This window comes from Centroberyx gerrardi, chromosome 7 (assembly GCF_048128805.1).
Source record: "Centroberyx gerrardi isolate f3 chromosome 7, fCenGer3.hap1.cur.20231027, whole genome shotgun sequence".
Taxonomy (NCBI): domain Eukaryota; kingdom Metazoa; phylum Chordata; class Actinopteri; order Beryciformes; family Berycidae; genus Centroberyx; species Centroberyx gerrardi.
Genome location: NC_136003.1, coordinates 18,711,137 through 18,733,496, shown reverse-complemented (window position 1 = coordinate 18,733,496; position 22,360 = coordinate 18,711,137). Strand labels below are relative to the sequence as shown.

Below are 22,360 nucleotides of genomic sequence, written 5' to 3'. Positions count from 1 at the left end.
TGTACAGCAATGTGGAAATAAGAATAACGCACATATCGGATCATAAATTAGACATACTCATGTGTGATCAATCAATAAGCTTTTATGGCTCACAAGATACAGCTGTGCGTAATGGCTGTGCGTTATGGCGCGCTTGGTAAATGGAAAAATGAGGATAGGGAGAGACTTTCACATCCGTCGATCCCGTTGTACTGCCATAAGTTGGGGGGTTGTTGCAGGGAGAAAATTGCACAAAATGTATGTACAATCTTCATTTTTAGAATTCTGAAAAGGCAGGCATTAAAGCCCAAATATTTGGATAAAGTCATGGAAGGACGAGACCATAGAATTTCCAGTGTTTGAGAAATTTACATTTAAGATCTCAGTGCCAGCCCATGCCCTTTCTGGTGTTAGAAACAATACACCAAACTAGGATGCTGTCGGGGGCGACAGCAAGGGTATATCCCCAAAATTCCCCAATCCTCGAATGCCCCATTAAGTCAAATGTAATAAAAAGCCATTCAATTCATTCCCCAATAATAAAGGGTATGTACCGTAACAATTTTTTTAACGCTCAATAATAAATAAATTTAGCCGCTAAAATTAAATATAGCCGCTAGCAGCGATGGCTGGGTTCATGCCATTACAGCAGCCAGAGCTGAAACGTGGAAGTTTGCATTAAGATTACTGTCAGTTTTGTCATATTAGGCTGTTGAGCCATCAGGCCCCAAGCTATCAAGTTCTGATACTGAACAATGTAATAGCAAGTTAAAAGGTGTCAATATCCAACTTCTTATTGGCTTTACTGTGTTTAGCTGTACACTCAAAATGCTGCTGTTGGGAAAAATCTGGTCGGATCTGTATGGAAATTGGTGTGCATGTTCCACATAAAGGTTGGAACATGATTGCCAAGTTTCATAGCGATTGATGAAATTCTGTTTGAGTTATAAGCCAAAATGTCATAGGCCATGCCCACTATCACTAATGACAACCAAACTTCAAAAATAATAATAATAATATAATTAACTTTAGATTAGCCCAGAAGGAAAAAATGTATTATTTGGCAAAATAAAAATAGTTGGGACATACAACCAATATAATTGGGAAGATTAACCCTGGAGTCTTATTGTGTGATTATTGAATGGCTTTTTATTACATTTGACTTAATGGGGCCTCCAAGGATTGGGGAATTTCGGGGATATACCCTTGCTGTCGGCCCCTGACAGCATCCTAGTTATTATATTATTTAGTAGTCATGCGAGATAGTTCCACAAGATCTTTAACAGGTCACACAACATGGGGAGTGAGGGGACTGGCAAACATATAGTAAGGGATACACATAGAGCCCTCTAAACTATTTCTCTTTTGTCTCAGATTTTGAAAATGAACACTATGCGTAGATTTTCTGCCAATGAGGTCCTGTCACAGCTCTTTGAAAGTGAATGTGATTTAGAAGAGAATGTGTTCGAAAAGATTTTCTCTCAATAGACATTTCTGGTGACTAATTAACTTTTTATTGGTGTTTTTTCATTATTGACTAACTTGCTGATGTTCTGAAGTGTTTTATGAACTTAAATATTTAAAGTTTTTGAATTTTGGTTTGTTTTGACCTGGGGTCAAATTGCCCCTGAACATAATAAATGTTACTATCCTTGATAATAAACACTGTGTTTCTTTCCAAATGTTATGAAAACCACCAATAAACTTAAAAGCAGTATAAAGTCCTTCAAACACCAAAAACATAATTCTTTCTATTTTAGGTAAAACAATGAGACTTTATGTTGATTTGCATGTTTTTCTATAGTCGCATAATATGAATACTTGATGTATAGGTTTAAATTGCTGGGGTCAATGTGACCCTTTGAACACGTTTGAATTTAATTTTAACATAATAGAAGGGTTAAAAAGTTAAAGCACATGTTTTAAATATGACATGCAGGCAGTATTCCATTGACATAAATGAGGTGCTCCACATTTGGCCTTTTTATCACCAGCTTCCTCCTCAGGCTCATTTGAAGTACATACCAATCGTCCAGGGTGTTTCCCTGCTGTCCGCACAGTATATTTCACCCTTGCAGGCTTTGGCAGCAGACCATCACGAACACAATGCTATACAACTTGCTTCACCTAGAACTTGCACTCAGTAATCCAGCATTATATTATTCAATTCTAAAACTGCACCATTTCACTTAGGCTTAACAATGGAGTAAAAAAACTTCATGCCTGTACCCGTCTAGTCAAATAGATTATGGATAGATGATAACTTTGGTTAACTAAGTTGCTGACGTGAGAGGTTTTGCAGCAAAGAACAAAGCAATGGAAAACTGGTATTGCAGCTGAATTAAGTTGTCACTCATGCCACCGGTGGTGGTCTTTTACAAGTTTCTGATGTCTTTTTAAGTAGGTCAGAAGTTTTGACATTACAATTAGTAGAAATGCTTATGGTTGAGTTGATCTGTTTCTGCCAATGCCCATTACCTGTTTGAAGTTTGCTAACTTTTCTGCTCCACTAAAGGTAGGCTAAGTTATGTTAATTTATAGCATTTAACAGGCTATATTAAGTTAAATGTACCTGTTTGGTGATGCTTACCAGCTAGATTTGCTATTATGCTGATTTTGAAGAGCTAGTGAGTGAAGCAATATGTTTGATAAAGCTATGCTAACCTCCTCGCAAACAGCAGCTTTCAATTGAGTTTTGACAGTTTGCTAAGACACACATCTGCACAGTTCTGGCTCTGTACAGGCCAGTCAAGTTCTTCCACAATGATCTCGTCAATCCATTTCTGTATGGACATCGCTTTGTGCATGGGGACATCGTCATGCTGAAACAGGAAAGGGCCTTCCCCAAACTGTTGCCACAAAGTTGGAAGCGCACAATCGCCTAGAATGTTATTGTATGCGTTAAGATTTCCCTTCACTGGAAGTAAGGGGTCTAGCCGGAGCCATGAAAAACAACCCCAGACCATTATTCCTCCTCCACCAAACTTTACAGTGCACTGTGCATTTGGGCAGGTCACGTTCTCCTGGCATCCGTCAAACCCAGATTTGTCTGTCAGACAGCTAGATGGTGAAGCATGATTCATCACTCCAGAGAACGCGTTTCCACTGCTCCAGAGTCCAATGGCAGCAAGCTTGACATCACTCCAGCCCACGTTTGGCATTAGACATAGTGATCTTAGGGTTGAGTGTGGCTACTTGACCATGGAAACCCATTTCATGAAGCTCCCCACGAACAGTTATTATGCTGATGTTGCTTCCAGAGGCAGTTTGGAACTGGGTAGCAAGTGTTGCAACCGAGGACAAACGATTTGTACGCACTTCAGCACTTAGCAGTCCTGTTGAGCTTGTGCAGCCTACCACTTTGCACCTGAACTGCTGTTGCAACTAGACGTTTCCACTTCACAATAACAGCACTTACAGTTGACAAGGCAGCTCTAGCAGGGCAGAAATTTGACTTAACTGACTTGATGGAAAGGTGGCATCCTCTGACAGTGCCACACTGAAAGTCACTGAGCTCTTCGGTACAGCTAATACTGCCAATGTTTGTCTATGGAGATTGCATGGCTGTGTGCTTGATTTTATACACGTCAGCAGTGGCTGTGGCTGAAATGGCCAAATCCTCTAATTAGACAGGGTGTCCACATACTTTTGGCCAAGTAGTGCAACATGATAACATAAGGCAGAGGTTCCCAAACTGGGGGGCGCGCCCCCTAGGGGGGGAACAGAGGAACTACAGAGGGGCGCGACATAATACCCCCCCACATTGCATTCATATTGTGGAGCGGTTTGCCCCCAGAACTGGCAGCTGATGAAGAAATTCCATTGGTGTGACATGAACCATTTCAAAGCAGTGATTCAATAAAAATGTTGTTAGTTTTTGCATAAACTAGTTGCAAAAAGGCAAATAATATTCAGCAGTGTTGCATCAAGCATGGAGTATTACACTGTGCAAATTAGAACCAACTCAGTTAAGTTGCATGAAAAAGTTGCATGTGTGACACTGGCCAAAGTAACATTTAAAGCCCTTCTCCTCATACGCGACAGACAGCACACAGTTTATGGGGTGAAGGGTTGAGGGTGAGACCCACAGCTGGTGTCAGATCCAGTTCATCCTCTGCAACTCCAGGTGGAGGAGTGAAACGAAAGCGCTGGATGAGAGAGGTGAAGAAAAGAAACAGCTCCATCCTGGCCAGACTCTCTCCAAGACAAACCCTACGACCTGCAAGAGAACAAGGAATAGCTTCAGGTCATCTGCAAGTAAATTGATATCGATGAGAAATGATACCTGAGCTAGCTAACCTGCAGAAAAAGGCATGAAGGCATCTCTCTTGACAAACGTCCCATCCTTGTCCAGGAAATGTGCAGGATTAAAGGTGCATGGGCTCTCCCATTCAGTCTCATCATACAGGACAGATGTCAAGAGAGGATACACTGTGGTCCCCTGTAGACAATGAAGAAAAACTGTGTTCTATATGGTGGGCAGTAGTATTCTGCAATATCATTTCAAAATATACTTTAACTTTTAGGGGATCCCAGAATTACTTCAATGCGTTCTGCATGCTTGTTCTAAATTTTGTCTTGAATATGAAGATGGGTGTTTTATTCAGTCTGACCTTCTTAATGAAGTAACCCTGAAAGGTGACATCTTGGCTGGTTTTGTGAGGAAGGGACATGGGGACAATGTTGGCCAGTCTCTGAGTCTCATGGATGACAGCATCAGTGTAGGGCAGGATCTTCCTGTCCTCGACCCGGACCTGACGACTTCCTATCACCCTGCTCAGCTCCTCCTGGACCTGGTCTGGGAGATGAAATGTAAGAAATTCACAAAGTTGTGAAAACCTGAGGTAAAACATTTACTGTGGTGATCTTTGCCCCCTATTGACTAACTTGGTTCATGTTTAGTTCAGATGGCATTTCAGTTCAAAAGTGACATAGTGCAAGCTATAAAACTGGTTCAATTAACTTATTTTTTACAAGTGTTTAATGTCTTCATTGTCTCTGTGTTATGTGTATCTAGGTAAAAGATACACCTGAGTTTATGTGTTCATGTACATAAGCAGTGTACTGAATGTCTGCAGCTCCTTACCCTGTATGTTTGGATACTTGGCCATAAACAGAAGTCCCCATCTCAGTGTAGTTCCTGTTGTATCGGTACCAGCAGTGAATAGATTGCCAACTGTTATCAAAAGGTTTTCTTTGTGGTAGTGAGCGTTCATATTCCCAGATTCCTGTACATAACAATGTATCAGTAGTTATTAAATATAAAATCTGATGCAAACCCTTCATCTGTTAAATTACTGAAAGATTTGAGGTCATGCGTAGGTCAATGGGTAGAGAAAGCATGGCACAAAAACTATGAATGAATATGAATGACAATCAAGACCAAATCCAGTGATGTGTTAACTGGAGGTAATATCAAACTGTAAGTAAAAATAGATTACTTTTTTAAAATCCAGTTACTTAAATCCAATCATTCAAAAAAAAAAAACATGTTGTCAGTGTTTTCATTGAACATCCATGAACACATATCTATGTAAATATATCAAAATTAAAATGATCACATTAGGACCACTTGATTTTCTCCAACATGAAGCCATAATTGATTTTCTTAAACAGGAAACTATAATACTGGCGTAGAAACATGTACAATCACAGCTACATTGTTCTGCCTGCAAAAAACATTAGCATTGCCTTTAAAATATTCTATTTATTATTTGATTTTTAATAATCTTTAAAAATCAAACAATAAACAATAATATTGATTCTGATAGGTGATATGTTCATACCTTCAGACTCTGCTTGCGGACCAGAAAAGAGTCCACAAAGCCTCTGCACATCTGTGGATTCAGAGTCTCTTGTAAACCTCCGATCAACTCTGTCATCTGGTTCTTATTGGCAATAACAGAATTCTGGACTCGCTTCCTGTTACCAAACCATTTGCCCAGCCATGGGAAAGTGTTATACACCTGTTAACCAAGAACATGAAAATTTGACCAGTTAATTAGAAAATTCTGCTATATAATTTCTACTGTTTATGTACTATATATTGAATTTTTCAGTATAAGCTTCAGAAAAATATCAAGGGGTACCTGTATTGAGGGGGAGCCCACAAGTCGAATGTTCTCATTAGCTCGATCCACCATAGTTGTGAACTCTGGATTATCATATTCAAATCTGCTGCCATAGACAATGGAGCAGATAATATTGGAGACTGCATAGTTCACTGATTGGGTAGTATCAAAAGCTTTACCTGCAAAGGCAAGAAGAGAAGATTTTTTTTGTCTTCAAATGGACAATTTTGCCAATTATAAATTCTGTTCTGTTAAAATAAGAGGGTTACCTTTGTATTTCTCAAACACTTCAATGAGGTTGTGACTTTCCTCAATGATTTTCTCCTCACTTGCCTTCTTGCCCATGCCAAAGTCTCTCAGGTTAGTCAAGGCAAACCGCCTCATCTCTTTCCACGAATCCCCATTGGCAAATAAAATGCCTAAATAAAAGTATTTCAACAAAATATGTTTTTCAACTGAGAAACAAATATGTAACTACTATAAACATTTACAGAATGCTGTAGATTGAGAAAATGTTTAACTGAGTGTGACACAGAAAGTGAAATATGTATTTTTCTTTCCTCACCATGCCCTTCATTGATTTCATGTATTACTGGGATTATATCTCTGTCTCCGAACTCTTCAGCATGGTTGACCAGAGCCTCCTTGACTGTCTTGTATCCTGCCAGGACTACCACTTTCTTGGGTCCAAAATAGACTGTGAACACTGATCCATATTTCTTGGAAAGCTAAAACCAGGAGCACATTGTAATGATCTTATGATATATAACATACACTCAACATAGTTGAGACAATTATAAGACAGGGTTTCAGATTGATAATAATTTTGCTGCTTAGAGAGTGTTGAGAACAACCACACAACACCAAACTAACAAGAAAACATTGTACAGTGTAGCCATACTGTATATGTAGCAAGCAAACTCTAGCCACTGCCTTACCTCCCAGAGTGTGTGGTAGGGTCTCTTGAGATCCAGCTGCAACAGGTTACCAAGCAGGGGAAGAGGTTTGGGTCCTGGAGGCTCCTTCCCCTTTTCCTGGGAGCTGAAGCTGGAGGAGAAGAGGTAGAGGACCAGCAGGAACACAGCAGCCCCCAACAGGGAGACTGAACTGCAGGACTGGAGAAGAAGATCCAATATGCCCATGACTTAAACAAACTGTATACTTATGTTACCAGTGTGCTGACAAATAAGAAACCTGCCTGTTCCCTTTAGCTGTGTGTGCCCTTTTGGCAAATGCACACACCTTTTGTAGCTGCCAGCAGAGATTAAGGTACAGCCCAGGGGAATGGGCTAAACCATATAGAATCATAGAAAGGTTAACCTATAAACATTTGTAAATTATTGCCTTCTTTGTAAACTCCTTAGAGTTCCTTTCCAGCTGTCATTATTATCTACAACTTAACATTGCACCCTCATCTTAATTGGTATACTATAATGCTATCTTGACGTGTGATCAGAAAGATAATTTACTGCTTATCACTTCAACTTTAACTCTATACAGAGGTCAGACAACTGAGTGAGGTCAGACAAATAAATGAAGTTAAATTTTGTCTGGATGGGTTAACCATGAACCCGTAATATGTTACACATGACACACACTACATTTGGCCTTTTTATCCCCAGCTTCCTGCGGGGACTCCCTTGAGTTACTTACTATTACTACTACTATTACCACTCATATTGATGACAAAACAGTGCAGTGGCTCAGTGGTTATGACTTTCGCCTCACAGCAAGAAGGACTTGGGTTAAATTCTTAGCTCCAGCCCTTTCTGTGTGGAACCTGCATGATCTCCCAGTGTCCGGAGGGGTTTCCTACCACAATCCAACAACATTTAAAGTATGAATGAATTAGTTTCTGTCTATCTTTGTTAGCCCTGTGATGGACTGACAATGTGTCCAGGGTGTTTCCCTGCCAACCTCAGTATTTTGGGTTAGGCTCCAGCACCACCCCATTAATAAGTGGATAAAGAAAATGAATGAATGCAAAATTCACCCTTGCAGGCTTTGGCAGCAGAGCATCACAAACACAATGCTATACAACTTGCTTCACCCAGAACTTACACTCAGTAATCCAGCATCATATTATTTAATTCTAAAACTGCACCATTTGACCTGGGCTTAACAATGGAGTAAAAAAGATAATGACTGTACCCATCTAGTCAAATAGATTATGGATAGATGATAACTGCTTACTAAGTGTTTTTGTAGGCTATGTAAAAATCTGACATGGACGATCTTAGTCCAAGGCCAGATTCTTCATTACCGCTGTAGGCTCATTCCAACAGTCAACAGACAGCAAATATCTCATGGACAAAATTATAATGAAAGGGTTACAGTGCTATGAGTGTGTGTGCCAGCCTGCTACAGGGTGTTACAGTAATGATTGGTATTGTACTCGTTTGTGATCAAAATTACAGAACGAGAGAAATCAAACAGTAATCTGTCATAGTCCTGATGTAGAGCTATTATTTATGGAATATCATTGGTGACATGAGGAACTGACTTTAACCGGAGGCACAAAGGAGGGAGGTGGATATGCTCAAAGTTTTAATCTTATATCTGTTGTAATCAATCACATTAGGACAACACACCAATATTTGCAAATATTTAAAAACGTATCACTAGCACTGAAAAGTAATATCTAATGTGTGTATTATATAAAAAAAAATTAAGTGTGTGCAAGTCTTTTGATAAGTTGTTGTTTGTCAGTGTCCTTCAAATTTAATTGTATTCAATTGGCTAATGTGTGACTCACTAACACAACTTTAACCAGAATGATCTTTGACCTGCATGTGATCAACTTTACAGGCTGGTGGTCAATCCTGTTCATTACTCTTTGCCACATTTGGCTTTTTGCCAATTGTCACTTGTTGTCTGATTGTCTCAGTGTGAAGTGTCACTACACCTGCACCCCCAACAGTGGTGGACAAAGTATCAACCCATTACATCAATCAAAGTATGGATACCCCTAATAAAATGTTACTCAACTAAGTGAAAGTTCTCCATTCTAAATTGTACTTGGGTCACTGATGGGGAGAATAGAAACCATGAGAATGAATATCCAGCCCAGATTTCTTGTCCTGTTCCAATCTCTACCAATAGTCTCCATAGCAAAATTTAAGTTACTAGATACACTAATCTCTAAATTTACAGTATGTGGAAGAACAAGAAACTCAAAACATACTCAAAACTCAAAAAGGAGGCCTTAATCTGCCTAACCTTAAACTGGGCTACTACTGGGCAGCACAACATTGTAAGTATGGACAACAAAATACATATAAACAAGATGGCTTGGTGTTGAGCAAAACTCATGCACAGGTATTTCATTAGAGGCACTACCATTTATAAAGCAAACATCTCAGTGAAAATTGAAAATCAGTAATGGCTGGAGACAATTTACACTCAGATTTGGGCCAACTGTAAGAAAACAACTGGATCTTCCAAACTCAACACAAATTGAAAATTAGAATGAGCTAGACTGGATAATAGCTTTAAAAAAATGGGCAAACATGTATCTAATTACCTTAGATCAGCTGTTTGAAGGAGAGGTCCTAAAATTATTCCAACAACTTCAACGGGAGCAATTTCTTTAGATATACTGTATGCAATTAAGACACATACATAAGGATGTACACTACATGGCCAAAAGTATGTGGACACACTGCTCGTCGAATATCTTGTTCCAAAATCATGGGAATTAATATGGAGTTGGTCTCCCCTGTGCTGCTATAACAGCCTCTCTTCTGGGGAAGCTTTCCACTAGATGGTGGAAAATTGCTGCGGGAATTTGCTTTCATTCAGCCAGAAGAGCGTTAGTCAGTCCCTCCAGGAAAATGCGATTTTGCGATCGCAATAATTAACGCAAATTCAAGAAATCTCCGCGATATTTGTGAGAGCTTGCAGTTTTGCAAAATTGCCGCAACTTTTCTGCATGAAATGGCCAAATCAACAGACCGCTTGTGATTTGGACCAATTGTCGCATTTTGTGTCGTGGTAACTTACGTCATCGCAGCGCGCATTCAGGTGGAAGATGAACAAAACTCACCTGCCAACAAAAATTACTGCCATAGACAGTGCAAAACAAAACAAAACAAGTGCTGCAAGAATCGAGGTGAGTGCAAAATTCAAGCTCTTGGAAGAGTTAATAGCTTAAACGGAGAGTGGGAGAGAATAGGGGGAGTCTGTGTGTGTGTGTGTGTGTGTGTGTGAGAGAGAGAGAGAGAGAGAGAGAGAGAGAGAGAGAGAGAGAAAAAAACATTTTTTCCTTTGCTTGCAATTTTTCCCAATTCCCACAATTTTACCACAGAAAGAGCACATAAAACCCTGCAAATTGTATCGCAATTTTTGAGAAAAGCCGCTCCAGATCAAGCATTTTTGGCCGCAATAATCACAAAAAAACTCTGCGAAATCCTGGTGGGACTGGTTAGTGAGGTCAGGCATTGATGTTGGGCAATTAAGCCTGGCCTGCGTTCCAAAGATGTTTGATGGGGTTGAGGCACAGAACTTGAATGGATAGAATGGTCTTTCACATTCAATCCAATGTTCCTGGATGGTCGGATCTGTGGCCATTTTTATGTGTAGCTTTGGGCTAGCTTCCATATAAATCGAGTTACGGCAAGTCGCTGAGGAGAGGTTTTGCAGCAAGGATCAAAGCAATGGAAAACTGGTATTGCAGCTGAATTACGTTGTTACTCTTGCCACCGCTAGCTGGTGGTCTTTTACAAGTTTCTGCTGTCTTTTTAATTAAGTCAAAAGCTTTGACATTATGCACAGTTAGTAGAAATGCTTATATTATAGATGAGTAGATTATAGATTATATAGATTATATTATAGATGAGTTATTCAGTTTCTGCTGATGCCCATTGGCTGTTTGAAGTTAGTGAATGCTAACTTTTCTTCTCCACTGTAGCATTTAAAGGGCTATATTAATTTAAAGATACCTCTTTGGTGATGACTACCAGCTAGGTTGCTAATATACGGATTTAGACGAGAAGAGCTAGCGAGAGAAGCAGAATCTTTGATAAAGCTATTCTAACCTCATCGCAAACAGCAGCTTTCAGTTGAGTTTTGACAGTTTGCTAAGAGACACATCTGCACAGTTCTCAAGCAAGTGTGGCACACTTTACAGCCTTAATGCCCAGACTTGTGTTGTCACCATCGCAACTAACCCTTAAACTTCCATAGTCGCCATTTTATGATGTAGCTACTAGCCAAATTACCATAGCAAACAGTGGAAGGACCAATCCGTCCATTCAAGTTATGTGGGTTGAGGTCAGGGCTCTGTACAGGCCAGTCAAGTTCTTCCACACCGATCTCATCAATCCATTTCTGTATGGACCTTGCTTTATGCATGGGGACATCGTCATGCTGAAACAGGAAAGGGCCTTCCCCAAACTGTTGCCACAAAGTTGGAAGCACACAATCACCTAGAATGTTATTGTATGCATTAAGATTTCCCTTCACTGGAAGTAAGGGGTCTAGCCCGAGCCATGAAAAACAGCCCCAGACCCTTATTCCTCCTCCACCAAACTTTACAGTGCACTGTGCATTTGGGCAGGTCACGTTCTCCTGGCATCCGTCAAACCCACATTCGTCCATCAGACAGCTAGATGGTGAAGCATGATTCATCACTTCAGAGAACGCGTTTCCACTGCTCCAGAGTCCAATGGCAGTGAGCTTGACATCACTCCAGCCCACGTTTGGCATGAGGCATAGTGATCTTAGGCTTGAGTGTGGCTGCTTGGCCATGGAAACCCATTTCATGACGCACAGTTCTTATGCTGACGTTGCTTCCAGAGGCAGTTTGGAACTCGGAAGCGAGTTTTGCAACCGAAGACAGGCGATTGATGCACTACACGCTTCAGCACTCCGCAGTCCTGATGAGCTTGTGTGGCCTACCACTTTGCGCCTGAACTACTGTTGTTACTAGATGTTTCCACTTCACAAACAGCACTTACAGTTGACTAGGCAGCTCTAGCAGGGCCGAAAATTGACGAATTGACTTGATGGAAAGGCATCCTGGCATCCTCTGACAGTGCCACACTGAAGGTCACCAAGCTCTTCGGTACAGCTAATTCTACTGCTAATGTTTCTCTATGGAGATTGCATGGCTGTGTGCTTGATTTTATATACCTGTCAGCAATGGCTGTGGCTGAAATGGCCAACTCCTCTAATGAGAAGGGGTGTCCACATACTTTTGTCCAAGTAGCGTAACATGATAACATGAGGAATGTAAAATGTTCAATTAGCTGTCACATATTGTCAGTCCCACTATCAAGAGCTCTAGTGCTGTAGGTGTTTTCTTTATGTTGAACATATCCTGTACGCCACATATAGTATCCATGTTCACAGTACAGTTTCGATATTTGAAAGGTTATTGTCAATGTACAGCAAAAAATTACATGCATGCAGCTATTCATGGAGTTTAGTTTTTGCAGCTCAAGATACATGGATTCACGAATATGAATAAATATTTGCTTGGTAAGTACAGGTGTGGCCATGGAGACCAGCCAATGTGTGTATCAAGTTATATCCTTTCAGTCTGTCAAGAACTAATTAGCCTATTTTCATATGATGCCACTGTACTGTAGAGGGTAAAGACATTTAATTTAATTATCTCAAGAAGATTCTGTTCTGAATTTGGCCCAGAACAAGCAGCTGATGAAGAAATTCCATTGGTGTGACATGAACCATTTCAAAGTAGTGATTCAACAAAAATGTTGTTGCAAAAAGGTAAACGGTGTTCAGCAGTGTTGCATCAAGCACGGAGTATTACACTGTGCAAATTAGAACTGGCCAAAGTAACATTTTAAAAGCCTTCTCCTCATACACGACAGACAGCACACAGTTTATGGAATGAAGGGTTGAGTGTGAGACCCACAGCTGGTGTCAGATCCAGTTCATCCTCTGTAACTCCAGGTGGAGGAGTGAAACAAAAGCGCTGGAGGAGAGAGGTGAAGAAAAGAAACAGCTCCATCCTGGCCAGACTCTCTCCAAGACAAACCCTACGACCTGTGAGAGAGCGAGAAATAGCTTCAGGTCATCTGCAAGTAAATTGATATTGACAATAAATGATACCTGAGCTAGCTAACCTGCAGAAAAAGGCATGAAGGCATCTCTCTTGACAAACTTCCCATCCTTGTCCAGGAAATGTGCAGGATTAAAGGTGCGTGGGCTCTCCCATTCAGTCTCATCATACAGGACAGATGTCAAGAGAGGATACACTGTGGTCCCCTGTAGACAATGAAGAAAAACTGTGTTCTATATGGTGGGCAGTAGTATTCTGCAATATCATTTCAAAATAGATTTTAACTTGTCGGGGACCCCAGAATTAATTAAATGCATTCTGCATTCTTGTTATAATTTTTTCTTGAACGTGAAGATGGGTTTTTCACAGCTTGCACCCTGAGGAAGGCTATGTATGTGCTGCAACGCATCGGTGCTTTTTAAGCATTTTTGAAAATATGTATGCAATGCATTAGCCACTAAACAATAAAGGCTTTTTACTTTTTGTATGGAAAGAGTGCCATGGACACATTTTTTCTGCTGAAACGTGAAGATGGGTGTTTTATTCAGTCTGACCTTCTTAATGAAGTAACCCTGAAAGGTGACATCTTGGCTGGTTTTGTGGGGAAGGGACATGGGGACAATGTTGGCCAGTCTCTGAATCTCATGGATGACAGCATCAGTGTAGGGCAGGTTCTTCCTGTCCTCGACCCGGACCTGACGACTTCCTATCATCCTGCTCAGCTCCTCCTGGACCTGGTCTGGGAGATGAAAGGTGTGAAAACCTGAGGTAAAACATTTATTGTGGTGATCTTTGCCCCGTATTGACTAACTTGGTTCATGTTTAGTTCAGATGGCATTTCAGTTCAAAAGTGATATAGTGCAACCTATAAAACTGGTTCAATAAACTCTTTTTTTGTGTTTATGTTTCTTCATTGTCTCTGTGTTATATGTATCTTGGTAAAAGATACACCTGAGTTTATGTGTTTATGTACATAAGCTGTGTATGTTTACAGCTGCTTACCCTGTATGTTTGGATACTTGGCCATAAGCAGAAGTCCCCATCTCAGTGTAGTTCCAGTCGTATCAGTACCAGCATTGAATAGATTGCCAACTGTTTTCAAAAGGTTTTCTTTGTGGTAGTGAGTGTTCATATTCCCAGATTCCTGTACATAACAATATATCAGTAGTAGCAGGGGGGTAACAATCAAGACCAAATCCAGTGAAGTGTTAACTGGAGGTAATATCAAACTACAAGCGAAAATAGATTACTTTTTTAAAATCCAGATACTTAATCCAATCATTCAAAAAACTAATTGTATCAGTGTTTTCAATGAAGATTCATGATCACATATTTATGTAAATATATCAAAATTAAAGTGATCACATTAGGACCACTTGATTTTCTCCAACATAAAACCAGAATTGATATTCTCCAACATGAAATTATAATAATGGTGTAGAAACATGTACAATCACAGCTAGATTGTTCTGGGTGAATAATGAAATAGCTAGGAAACACTGCCTGCAAAACTCCTTGGCATTCCATAAATCATTGCCTTTGAAAAATATTCTAAGCATCAAACAATAAACCATAATATGGATTCTGATAGGTGATATGTTCATACCTCCAGACTCTGCTTGCGGACCAGAAAAGAGTCCACAAAACCTCTGCACATCTGCGGATTAAGAGTCTCTTGTAAACCTCTGATCAACTCTGTCATCTGGTTCCTATTGGCAACAGCAATGTTTTGGATTCGCTTCCTGTTACCAAACCATTTGCCCAGCCATGGGAAAGTGTTATACACCTGTTAACCAACAAATAAATTTGACCTGTTAATTAGAAAATGAAACTTTTTCTGCTATAACATGTTCTATACATTTAGTTTTTCATTTTTTATATAAAATATATGAAGGGGTACCTGTATTGAGGGGGAGCCCACAAGTCGAATGTTCTCATTAGCTCGATCCACCATAGTTGTGAAGTCTGGATTATCATATTCAAATCTGCTGCCATACACAATGGAGCAGATAATATTGGAGACTGCATAGTTCACTGATTGGGTAGTATCAAAAGCTTTACCTGCAAAGGCAAGAAGAGAAGATTTTTTTTGTCTTCAAATGGACAATTTTGCCAATTATAAATTCTGTTAAAATAAGAGGGTTACCTTTGTATTTCTCAAACACTTCAATGAGGTTGTGACTTTCCTCAATGATTTTCTCCTCACTTGCCTTTTTGCCCATGCCAAAGTCTCTCAGGTTAGTCAAGGCAAACCGTCTCATCTCTTTCCACGAATCCCCATTGGCAAATAAAATGCCTAAATAAAAGTATTTCAACAAAATATGTTTTTCAACTGAGAAACTGATTATATATAAAACTATGAACATTTACTGAAAGCTGTAGATTGAGAAAATGTTTAACTGACTGTGACATAGAAAGTAAAATCTGGCATTTTTTTATTTCCTTACCATGCCCTTCATTCATTTCAGTTATTAATGGGATTATATCTCTGTCTCCGAACTCTTCAGCATGGTTGACCAGAGCCTCCTTGACTGTCTTGTATCCTGCCAGGACTACCACTTTCTTGGGTCCAAAATAGACTGTGAACACTGATCCATATTTCTTGGAAAGCTAAAACCAGGAGCACATTGTAATGATCTGATGATATATAACATACACTCAACATAGTTGAGACAATTATAAGACAGGGTTTCAGATTGATAATAATTTTGCTGCTTAGAGAGTGTTGAGAACAACCACACAACACCAAACTAACAAGAAAACATTGTACAGTGTAGCCATACTGTATATGTAGCAACCAAGTCTAGCCACTGCCTTACCTCCCAGAGTGTGTGGTAGGGTCTCTTGAGATCCAGCTGCAACAGGTTACCAAGCAGGGGAAGAGGTTTGGGTCCTGGAGGCTCCTTCCCCTTTTCCTGGGAGCTGAAGCTGGAGGAGAAGAGGTAGAGGACCAGCAGGAACACAGCAGCCCCCAACAGGGAGACTGAACTGCAGGACTGGAGAAGAAGATCCAATATGCCCATGACTTAAACAAACTGTAGCTTTATGTTATCAGTGAACTGAGAAAATAAGAAACCTGCCTGTTCCCTTTAGCTGGGTGTGCCCTTTTGGTAAAGACACACACCTTTCGTAGCTGCCAGCAGAGATTATGGTACAGCCGAAAGGAGGGACTACAGAATCATGGAAAGATTTGGCTATAAACATTTGTAAATCATTGCTTTCTTTGTGAACTCCTTAGAGTTACTTTCCAGCTGTCATAGTTTGATATCTACAACTTAACATTGCACCCTCATGGCATACTGTAATTAGGGATTCACCGCTACCGTTTTTTCACTGCTGATCCGATACCGATACCAGAATTTTGAGTATCAACCGATACCGAGTATCGATCCGATATTGACCCCTTTTTTTCTTATATAATTACACAGCTGCATACAACATGTAAATAACATGGGAACAATAATTTTATTGTTAAAAAAAGAAAAGCAGCAGGGCAAAAGAACAGACCAAAATAGGAATGACAGTTCCTAGGATATATAAAAGACTGCTGCAATATAGGGATACAGTGCAAAAAAACTCACAAAAGTGCAAAAGAGCAATAAACTGACCAGTGCATACTGCTACAAAACAATATTGAAACAACCATACAGCCTTTGCTTATATTTTTTTTTCTCTTCTTTACTGTGAATAACTGACAGAAAAAATATTGCTACACATAAGCTTTTTCTGGGCATAACCTCCAGTGTGTGCCAAGTCTAGTCTAGTTTTAATCACTTAAGGACAAGGGGCAGGTTTTTCTTCAGAAACAGAAGCATCTCACCTCTCTCATCTCCAAAAAGCTTCGTTTTGTGAAGACGGAAGACTTAATTGAAACCTTTATCGTGGCGTGTACATGATACTAAGCCCAAGGACACTCGATGTAAGTTTGAGCTAAGGAGCAGGCGTTTGGAAGGCGTCGCCAGATGAAGTTCTTGGTAAAGTGAGTTGGATAAAGATCTTTGGGACGCTAGTAATGGCATAGCCATCTACCGTCCCTTTGGGGCTAAAATAATTCCCAACCGCTGACATGTTTACATCCGCACATTGCCTGCACGCTCGCTTTCTTTTCCCAACATCTTCACTCATTCGTGTCACGTCATGTGCAAACTCAGGCATGTTTTACGTCAGGCGACTACGCCCATTTATTACTCTGGGGGCTCGAACTGATTGCTCTGAATTTTATGCCAATATCGGCCCGATACCGATACCAAGTATCGGATCGGTGCATCCCTAACTATAATGTTATCTTGACTTGTGATCAGAAATATCAACAGATCAACTTGAAATTTGTACAGAGGTCAGGCAACTAAGTGAGGTTAAGTTTAGTCTGGACTGGACGGGTCACTCACAATCCTTTAACAAGTTTCACTGTACACTCAGATTTTCTGTTGCTTTAGTTCCTTAAGAAATTAAACCACATTTTAAATATGACATGTAGGCAGTGTTCCGTTGACATAAATGAAGGTTGGTCATTTGGTCTTTTTATCCCCAGCTTCCTGTTCAGGCTCATTTGAATTACCTGCCATACCAATCATATTAACGACAAAACAGTATGGCATGGTGGCTCAGTGATTAGGACTTTCGCCTCACAGCAAGAAGGACTTGGGTTCAATTCTCGGCTCCACTCCTTTCTGTGTGGAGCCTGCATGATCTCCCAGTGTTCAGAGGGGTTTCCTGCCACAATCCAATCTGTGTTAGCCTTGTGATGGACTGACAATGTGTCCAGGGTGTTTCCCTGTCATTCTCCCAGTATATTTTGGGTTATACTCCAGCCCGCCCAACCCATGAATCAGAATAAGTGGGCAAAGAAAATGAATGGATGCTAAATTCACCCTTGCAGGCTTTGGCAGCAGAGCATCACAAACACAATGCTATACAACTTGCTTTACCTAGAATTTGCACTCAGTAATCCAGCATCATATTATTTATTTCTAAAACTGCACCATTTGACTTGGGCTTAACAATGGAGTAAAAAACATCATGACTGTACCCGTCTAGTCAAATAGATTATGGATAGATGATAACTGCTTTCTAAGTGTTTTTGTAGGTGATGATCTTAGTCCAATGCCAGATTCTTCACTACTGCTGTAGGCTCATTCCAACAGTCAACAGACAACAAATATCTAATCTAATCTAATTTAAATATCTATATGGGTCGCCAAATATACCCGGGCGGCCCACCCAAGTAAAGTCTATGTGTGGGAAACACTGCACATAGTAGTAATAGGAGTAGGAGTAGTAGTAATAATAGCCTAGTAATAGTAGTAGCAATAGTTCCTCCTCCATATAAATATTAAAAGGAAAACTTATAAATTCTGGCAACATTTAAACCAATCAGACCAGCAATCATTAAAATATCAAGCCCTTCTCTGCAACCAGCATTCACTACAATGTGATTCCCTGAACCAGCTGGTATCAGACCTCAGCAGCATGTCAACACCAAGACACACACCAACACACACCTAGAGACCAACACACACCAAGAGACCAACACACACCAACAGACCAAAACACACCAAGAGACACAATAAAGTGCATTGACCTGCACTTAAAACAGCGCTACACAGATGGAAGTGGAATAAAGGAATTAAAAACCATAATAAACTTCAGCGCTATCACACACTTAACAGGGAAATTAAATTGGCCAAATACCTTCGCATTCATGAAGTTAAAGAAAGAAACATTCTTAGCAAATATAGACTTGGGGACCATAACCTGGAAATTGAAAGAAACCTTCCAGGTTTGATGTTTGGGTTTCCAGGTTTGGTCTTTGTGATTCCAGGTTTGGTGTTTGGGTTTCCAGGTTTGAAGAAAAAACTGGAAAACCACAGACCAGAGGCTCTGCAGCACTGCAATCTCATGGAAATAGAGACAGAAATACACTTTCTGTTCTCATGTCCAATAACAAGATAAGAGAAATATCTCTGCTCTCTCTGCTACTACAAACTTATTTTATCATTAATATTGTCTGTATGAACATGAACAGATACCAATTGTTGATGTACAAAATGCACTATTATAATTTTTTAATATGTATAATATTTGACTTCTTAATATGATTGTTTATTGTTGATGATTATATTCTTTACAGAGAAAGAATTAGGACAATACCCACTAGCCTAATAATCAAAATCCAAACGAGAGCATATACATTTGAACTCAACACACACACACACACACGCACACAGAGACAGCGAGACCGAGAGAGACGAGAGATAGAGAGACAACATATCAGTTGTTGATCTGTGTATGAAAGTGTTCGTTTGAAAGTTTCAAAGCGGCACATTGTCACAAAGTAGAATATTAGTCACCTGCTTTAAAAAATACTAATCTGACAAACCGTACACACACAGAGAGAGAGAGAGAGAGAGAGAGAGAGAGAGAGAGATTATATGGAGAAGAGATCGGCGGCCGGGACTTGCATTACCCAAATTAGAGAAATTCAGAATCGTTTACACAAAACACCCTTCTGCTAGCTCAATCTTGTTGTAACTAAACATTTGGCCGCAAAAATATTTTTTTATCACATACATTAGCAGCATAGAACTGTTCTAAAGTTTCGTAGCGGCAGATCGCGTCTCTATAGCCTGTCATGTCGGTCTGATAAAGGAGACTGCTGTCTCTGTAACAAGGCACAGCAATAACGGCAATCTGATATAAATGCATACATTGTGTGCGTTACCGGTCAGCCCCTCTGCCCCAAATGCATCAATGAAAGCCATGCAGCCACTAAAATGTCCGCCGTATACTGTAAATAAGAATAATAGTCCAAATGCATCTGATCCTTGCCCGTGATTGTAGGACCGGAGCAGCAGTTGAGTCGCGTACAATAGCACCACGCTTAGCACACAAGAAGTAACAGAAGTAAACAGTAGTGCATTGAGCGCAAGGTGATTCCCCCTGAACATTCCCCCTGTTTTCAATGTGTGTGGTGATTTTGACGAGAAGAGCTAGCAAGAGAATCACAATGTTTGATAAAGCTATGCTAACCTCGTCGCAAACAGCAGCTTTCAGTTGAGTTTTGATAGTTTGCTAAGAGACACATCTGCACAGTTCTCAAGCAAGTGTGACACACTTTAGTGCCTTAATGCCCAGACTTGCGTTGTCACCATAGCAACTAATCCTTAAACTTCCATAGTCGCCATTTTATGGTGTACTAGCCAAATTACTATAGCAAACCGTTCTGTCCTTTCAAGTTATGTGGGTTGAGGTCAGGGCTCGGGTTAGGGTTAGGGTTAAGGCCAGTCAAGTTCTTCCACACTGATCTCATCAATCCATTTCTGTATCCTCGCTTTGTGCACGGGAACATCGTCATGCTGAAACAGGAAAGGGCCTTCCCCAAACTGCGTTAAGGTTTCCCTTCACTGGAACTAAGGGGCCTAGCCCAAACCATGAAAAACAGAACCAGCCCAGCAAACAAGCCCTTGCAGGGCCACTGTGGGGTTTTTGTGGGCAGTGCGGGCTGGGGCAAACCCACTCTAATCCCACAAGGGCCCATGAGGGGCCCACAGTTTTTTCCCACCTATGGGCCCCGTATGGGTTTTTTGCCCATGTGGCCCACGCCGTTTTTCCACCTATGGGTCCGTGTGGGTTTTCTGTGGGCTTTCCCAGGTGTGGGCAGCCCATAGAAAGCACATACTGGCTTTCTGTAATGGTATTATTTAAACTGGCTATGCACATAATCTGCATTTTGACATGACTCTGCCCATGCTCATCGTATGGGTTTTTTGTGGGCTGCCCACACTTGGGCAGCCCACAGAACTTTATTATTTACTTTTATTAGGTACTAGATTTCTTTTACTAAGCCTCAACAACTGTTGCATGACTCCAGGGTGGACACCACAGTGTGCTGTGAGCATCGTTATTTTTCCCACGGCACAGCCGAGGGCATCACGGGGCAAATTCAGGTCAGGCAGTCAGTCAGGCAGTCAGTCAGTCAGGTGACGCTTTGTGAGATGATGCGCTTCCTGAGATGCCTCTATGGGTGTCTGTGGCTAAGAGATGCAGTGTTTCCCATACAGAGGCACAAAATCAAAAGTTGGTCAATGTAGAGAAATTGATCTAAATCAATGCGCCTGATGTCACATCACATCATGTCTGTAATTTGGAGATGTACAGACAGCAGACAGCAGCATTGAACTCAATCCACAGAGTCTCCCAGTGTGAAAACAAAAGTGAAACTTAACATTCCACCATTTGCTGAACTTGCCTGTGTTACTAACAGGATTTGTAAACAGGTTCCGTTTACAAACGTCTTCTGCTGCCCTTCAAACATTAACAGTAGGTAACGTATAGCCCACCTTGTGGTAACTAACATTAGTGGAATTATTTAACCGATAACTGTCGCAGTGCAGTGCATTGTATTGAATTGAACTGAATACATGCGCCATGGGTCTGTACAGGATCTGTGCTTGTTGTCATACTGTCCCCAAAAAAATAACATTGAGAGCATAATTACAATCCAAATGATTTAGTCTGTGTCTGGTCGGACAACACTGAGGCCCTCCACAGGAAAGGACAGAGCAGGCTGTACTTCCTGAGGAGACTCAGGTCCTTCAGCGTGTGCAACAGGCTACTGCAGATGTTCTACCAGTCTGTAGTAGCCAGTGCACTCTTCTTTGCTGCGGTGTGCTGGGGAGGCCGCATCAAGGCAGGGGAAAGACTGAATAAGCTGGTGAGGAAGGCTGGCCTGGTCCACCCTGGACCCTAGCCCCTCAGAGCCCCCCCTCCTTTTCCCTCACCGGCACTAATGACTGCACACCTGACCATTGATTATGTATATATACAATATATATATACGAATACGCATTTATCATTATTATTATTATTATTATTTGCATTTTTGCACTGTATAGTTTTTATACATTGTTTTTATACAGTTGTTGTACATTGCCTCTATTTTTTATCTTATACCTCTTCTCTTTTATTATCTTCTTGTTCTTGTCTTTTCCTTGGTACTGTTCTGCCAGTTGCTGCTGTGGCACCTGAATTTCCCCAAGGGGATTAATAAAGTGCTATTGTCGCCAGTGGGGCCAATTATTGTATATGAAAATGTGTAACAAGCGTGCCAGGTATTGAATGTGTATGACTGTATGTAACATGTGCAGAGACTTGAAATATGGACTTACCTGTGATACATGGAGGGGTTGGCCTGTTGGATGGACTGGTGGGGGGGTGTGTGTAATTGTCACTTCAAGGTGCAGTCAGGCGGGATGAATCAGCTGGATGAGGTGGGGCGTGATTG

At 40.7% G+C, this 22,360-nt stretch overlaps 2 protein-coding genes across 2 annotated transcripts; both read right to left on the bottom strand.

Annotated features, from left to right (window-relative positions):
- Positions 1-3,863: 3,863 nt before the first annotated feature.
- On the bottom strand, positions 3,864-7,192 carry LOC139909331 (cytochrome P450 2K1-like). The gene is made up of 9 exons (XM_071896363.2): positions 6,989-7,192; positions 6,616-6,778; positions 6,320-6,469; positions 6,069-6,229; positions 5,766-5,945; positions 5,066-5,207; positions 4,593-4,777; positions 4,279-4,420; positions 3,864-4,198 (listed from the first exon to the last, which is right to left on the bottom strand). Exons 1-9 carry the CDS (start codon positions 7,190-7,192, stop codon positions 4,011-4,013), a joined length of 1,515 nt encoding a protein of 504 aa, XP_071752464.1. The 3' UTR covers positions 3,864-4,010.
- A 5,657-nt stretch (positions 7,193-12,849) lies between these two features.
- LOC139909338 (cytochrome P450 2K1-like) lies at positions 12,850-16,100 on the bottom strand. Its single transcript, XM_078284455.1, has 9 exons — positions 15,897-16,100; positions 15,525-15,687; positions 15,224-15,373; positions 14,978-15,138; positions 14,684-14,863; positions 14,080-14,221; positions 13,632-13,816; positions 13,142-13,283; positions 12,850-13,061 (listed from the first exon to the last, which is right to left on the bottom strand). Exons 1-9 carry the CDS (start codon positions 16,098-16,100, stop codon positions 12,874-12,876), a joined length of 1,515 nt encoding a protein of 504 aa, XP_078140581.1. The 3' UTR covers positions 12,850-12,873.
- Between the last annotated feature and the right edge of the window lie 6,260 nt (positions 16,101-22,360).

Coding starts and splice junctions, on each gene's coding strand:
- LOC139909331 (XM_071896363.2), bottom strand. CDS start 7,192: ATGGGCATATTGGATCTTCTTCTCCAGTCCTGCAGTTCAGTCTCCCTG. Junction 6,470..6,615: donor TGAAATCAATGAAGGGCATG/GTGAGGAAAGAA, acceptor ACTTTTATTTAG/GCATTTTATTTGCCAATGGG. Junction 4,421..4,592: donor AGGGTTACTTCATTAAGAAG/GTCAGACTGAAT, acceptor CATTGTCTACAG/GGGACCACAGTGTATCCTCT.
- LOC139909338 (XM_078284455.1), bottom strand. CDS start 16,100: ATGGGCATATTGGATCTTCTTCTCCAGTCCTGCAGTTCAGTCTCCCTG. Junction 13,284..13,631: donor AGGGTTACTTCATTAAGAAG/GTCAGACTGAAT, acceptor CATTGTCTACAG/GGGACCACAGTGTATCCTCT. Junction 13,062..13,141: donor CTTCATGCCTTTTTCTGCAG/GTTAGCTAGCTC, acceptor GCTCTCTCACAG/GTCGTAGGGTTTGTCTTGGA.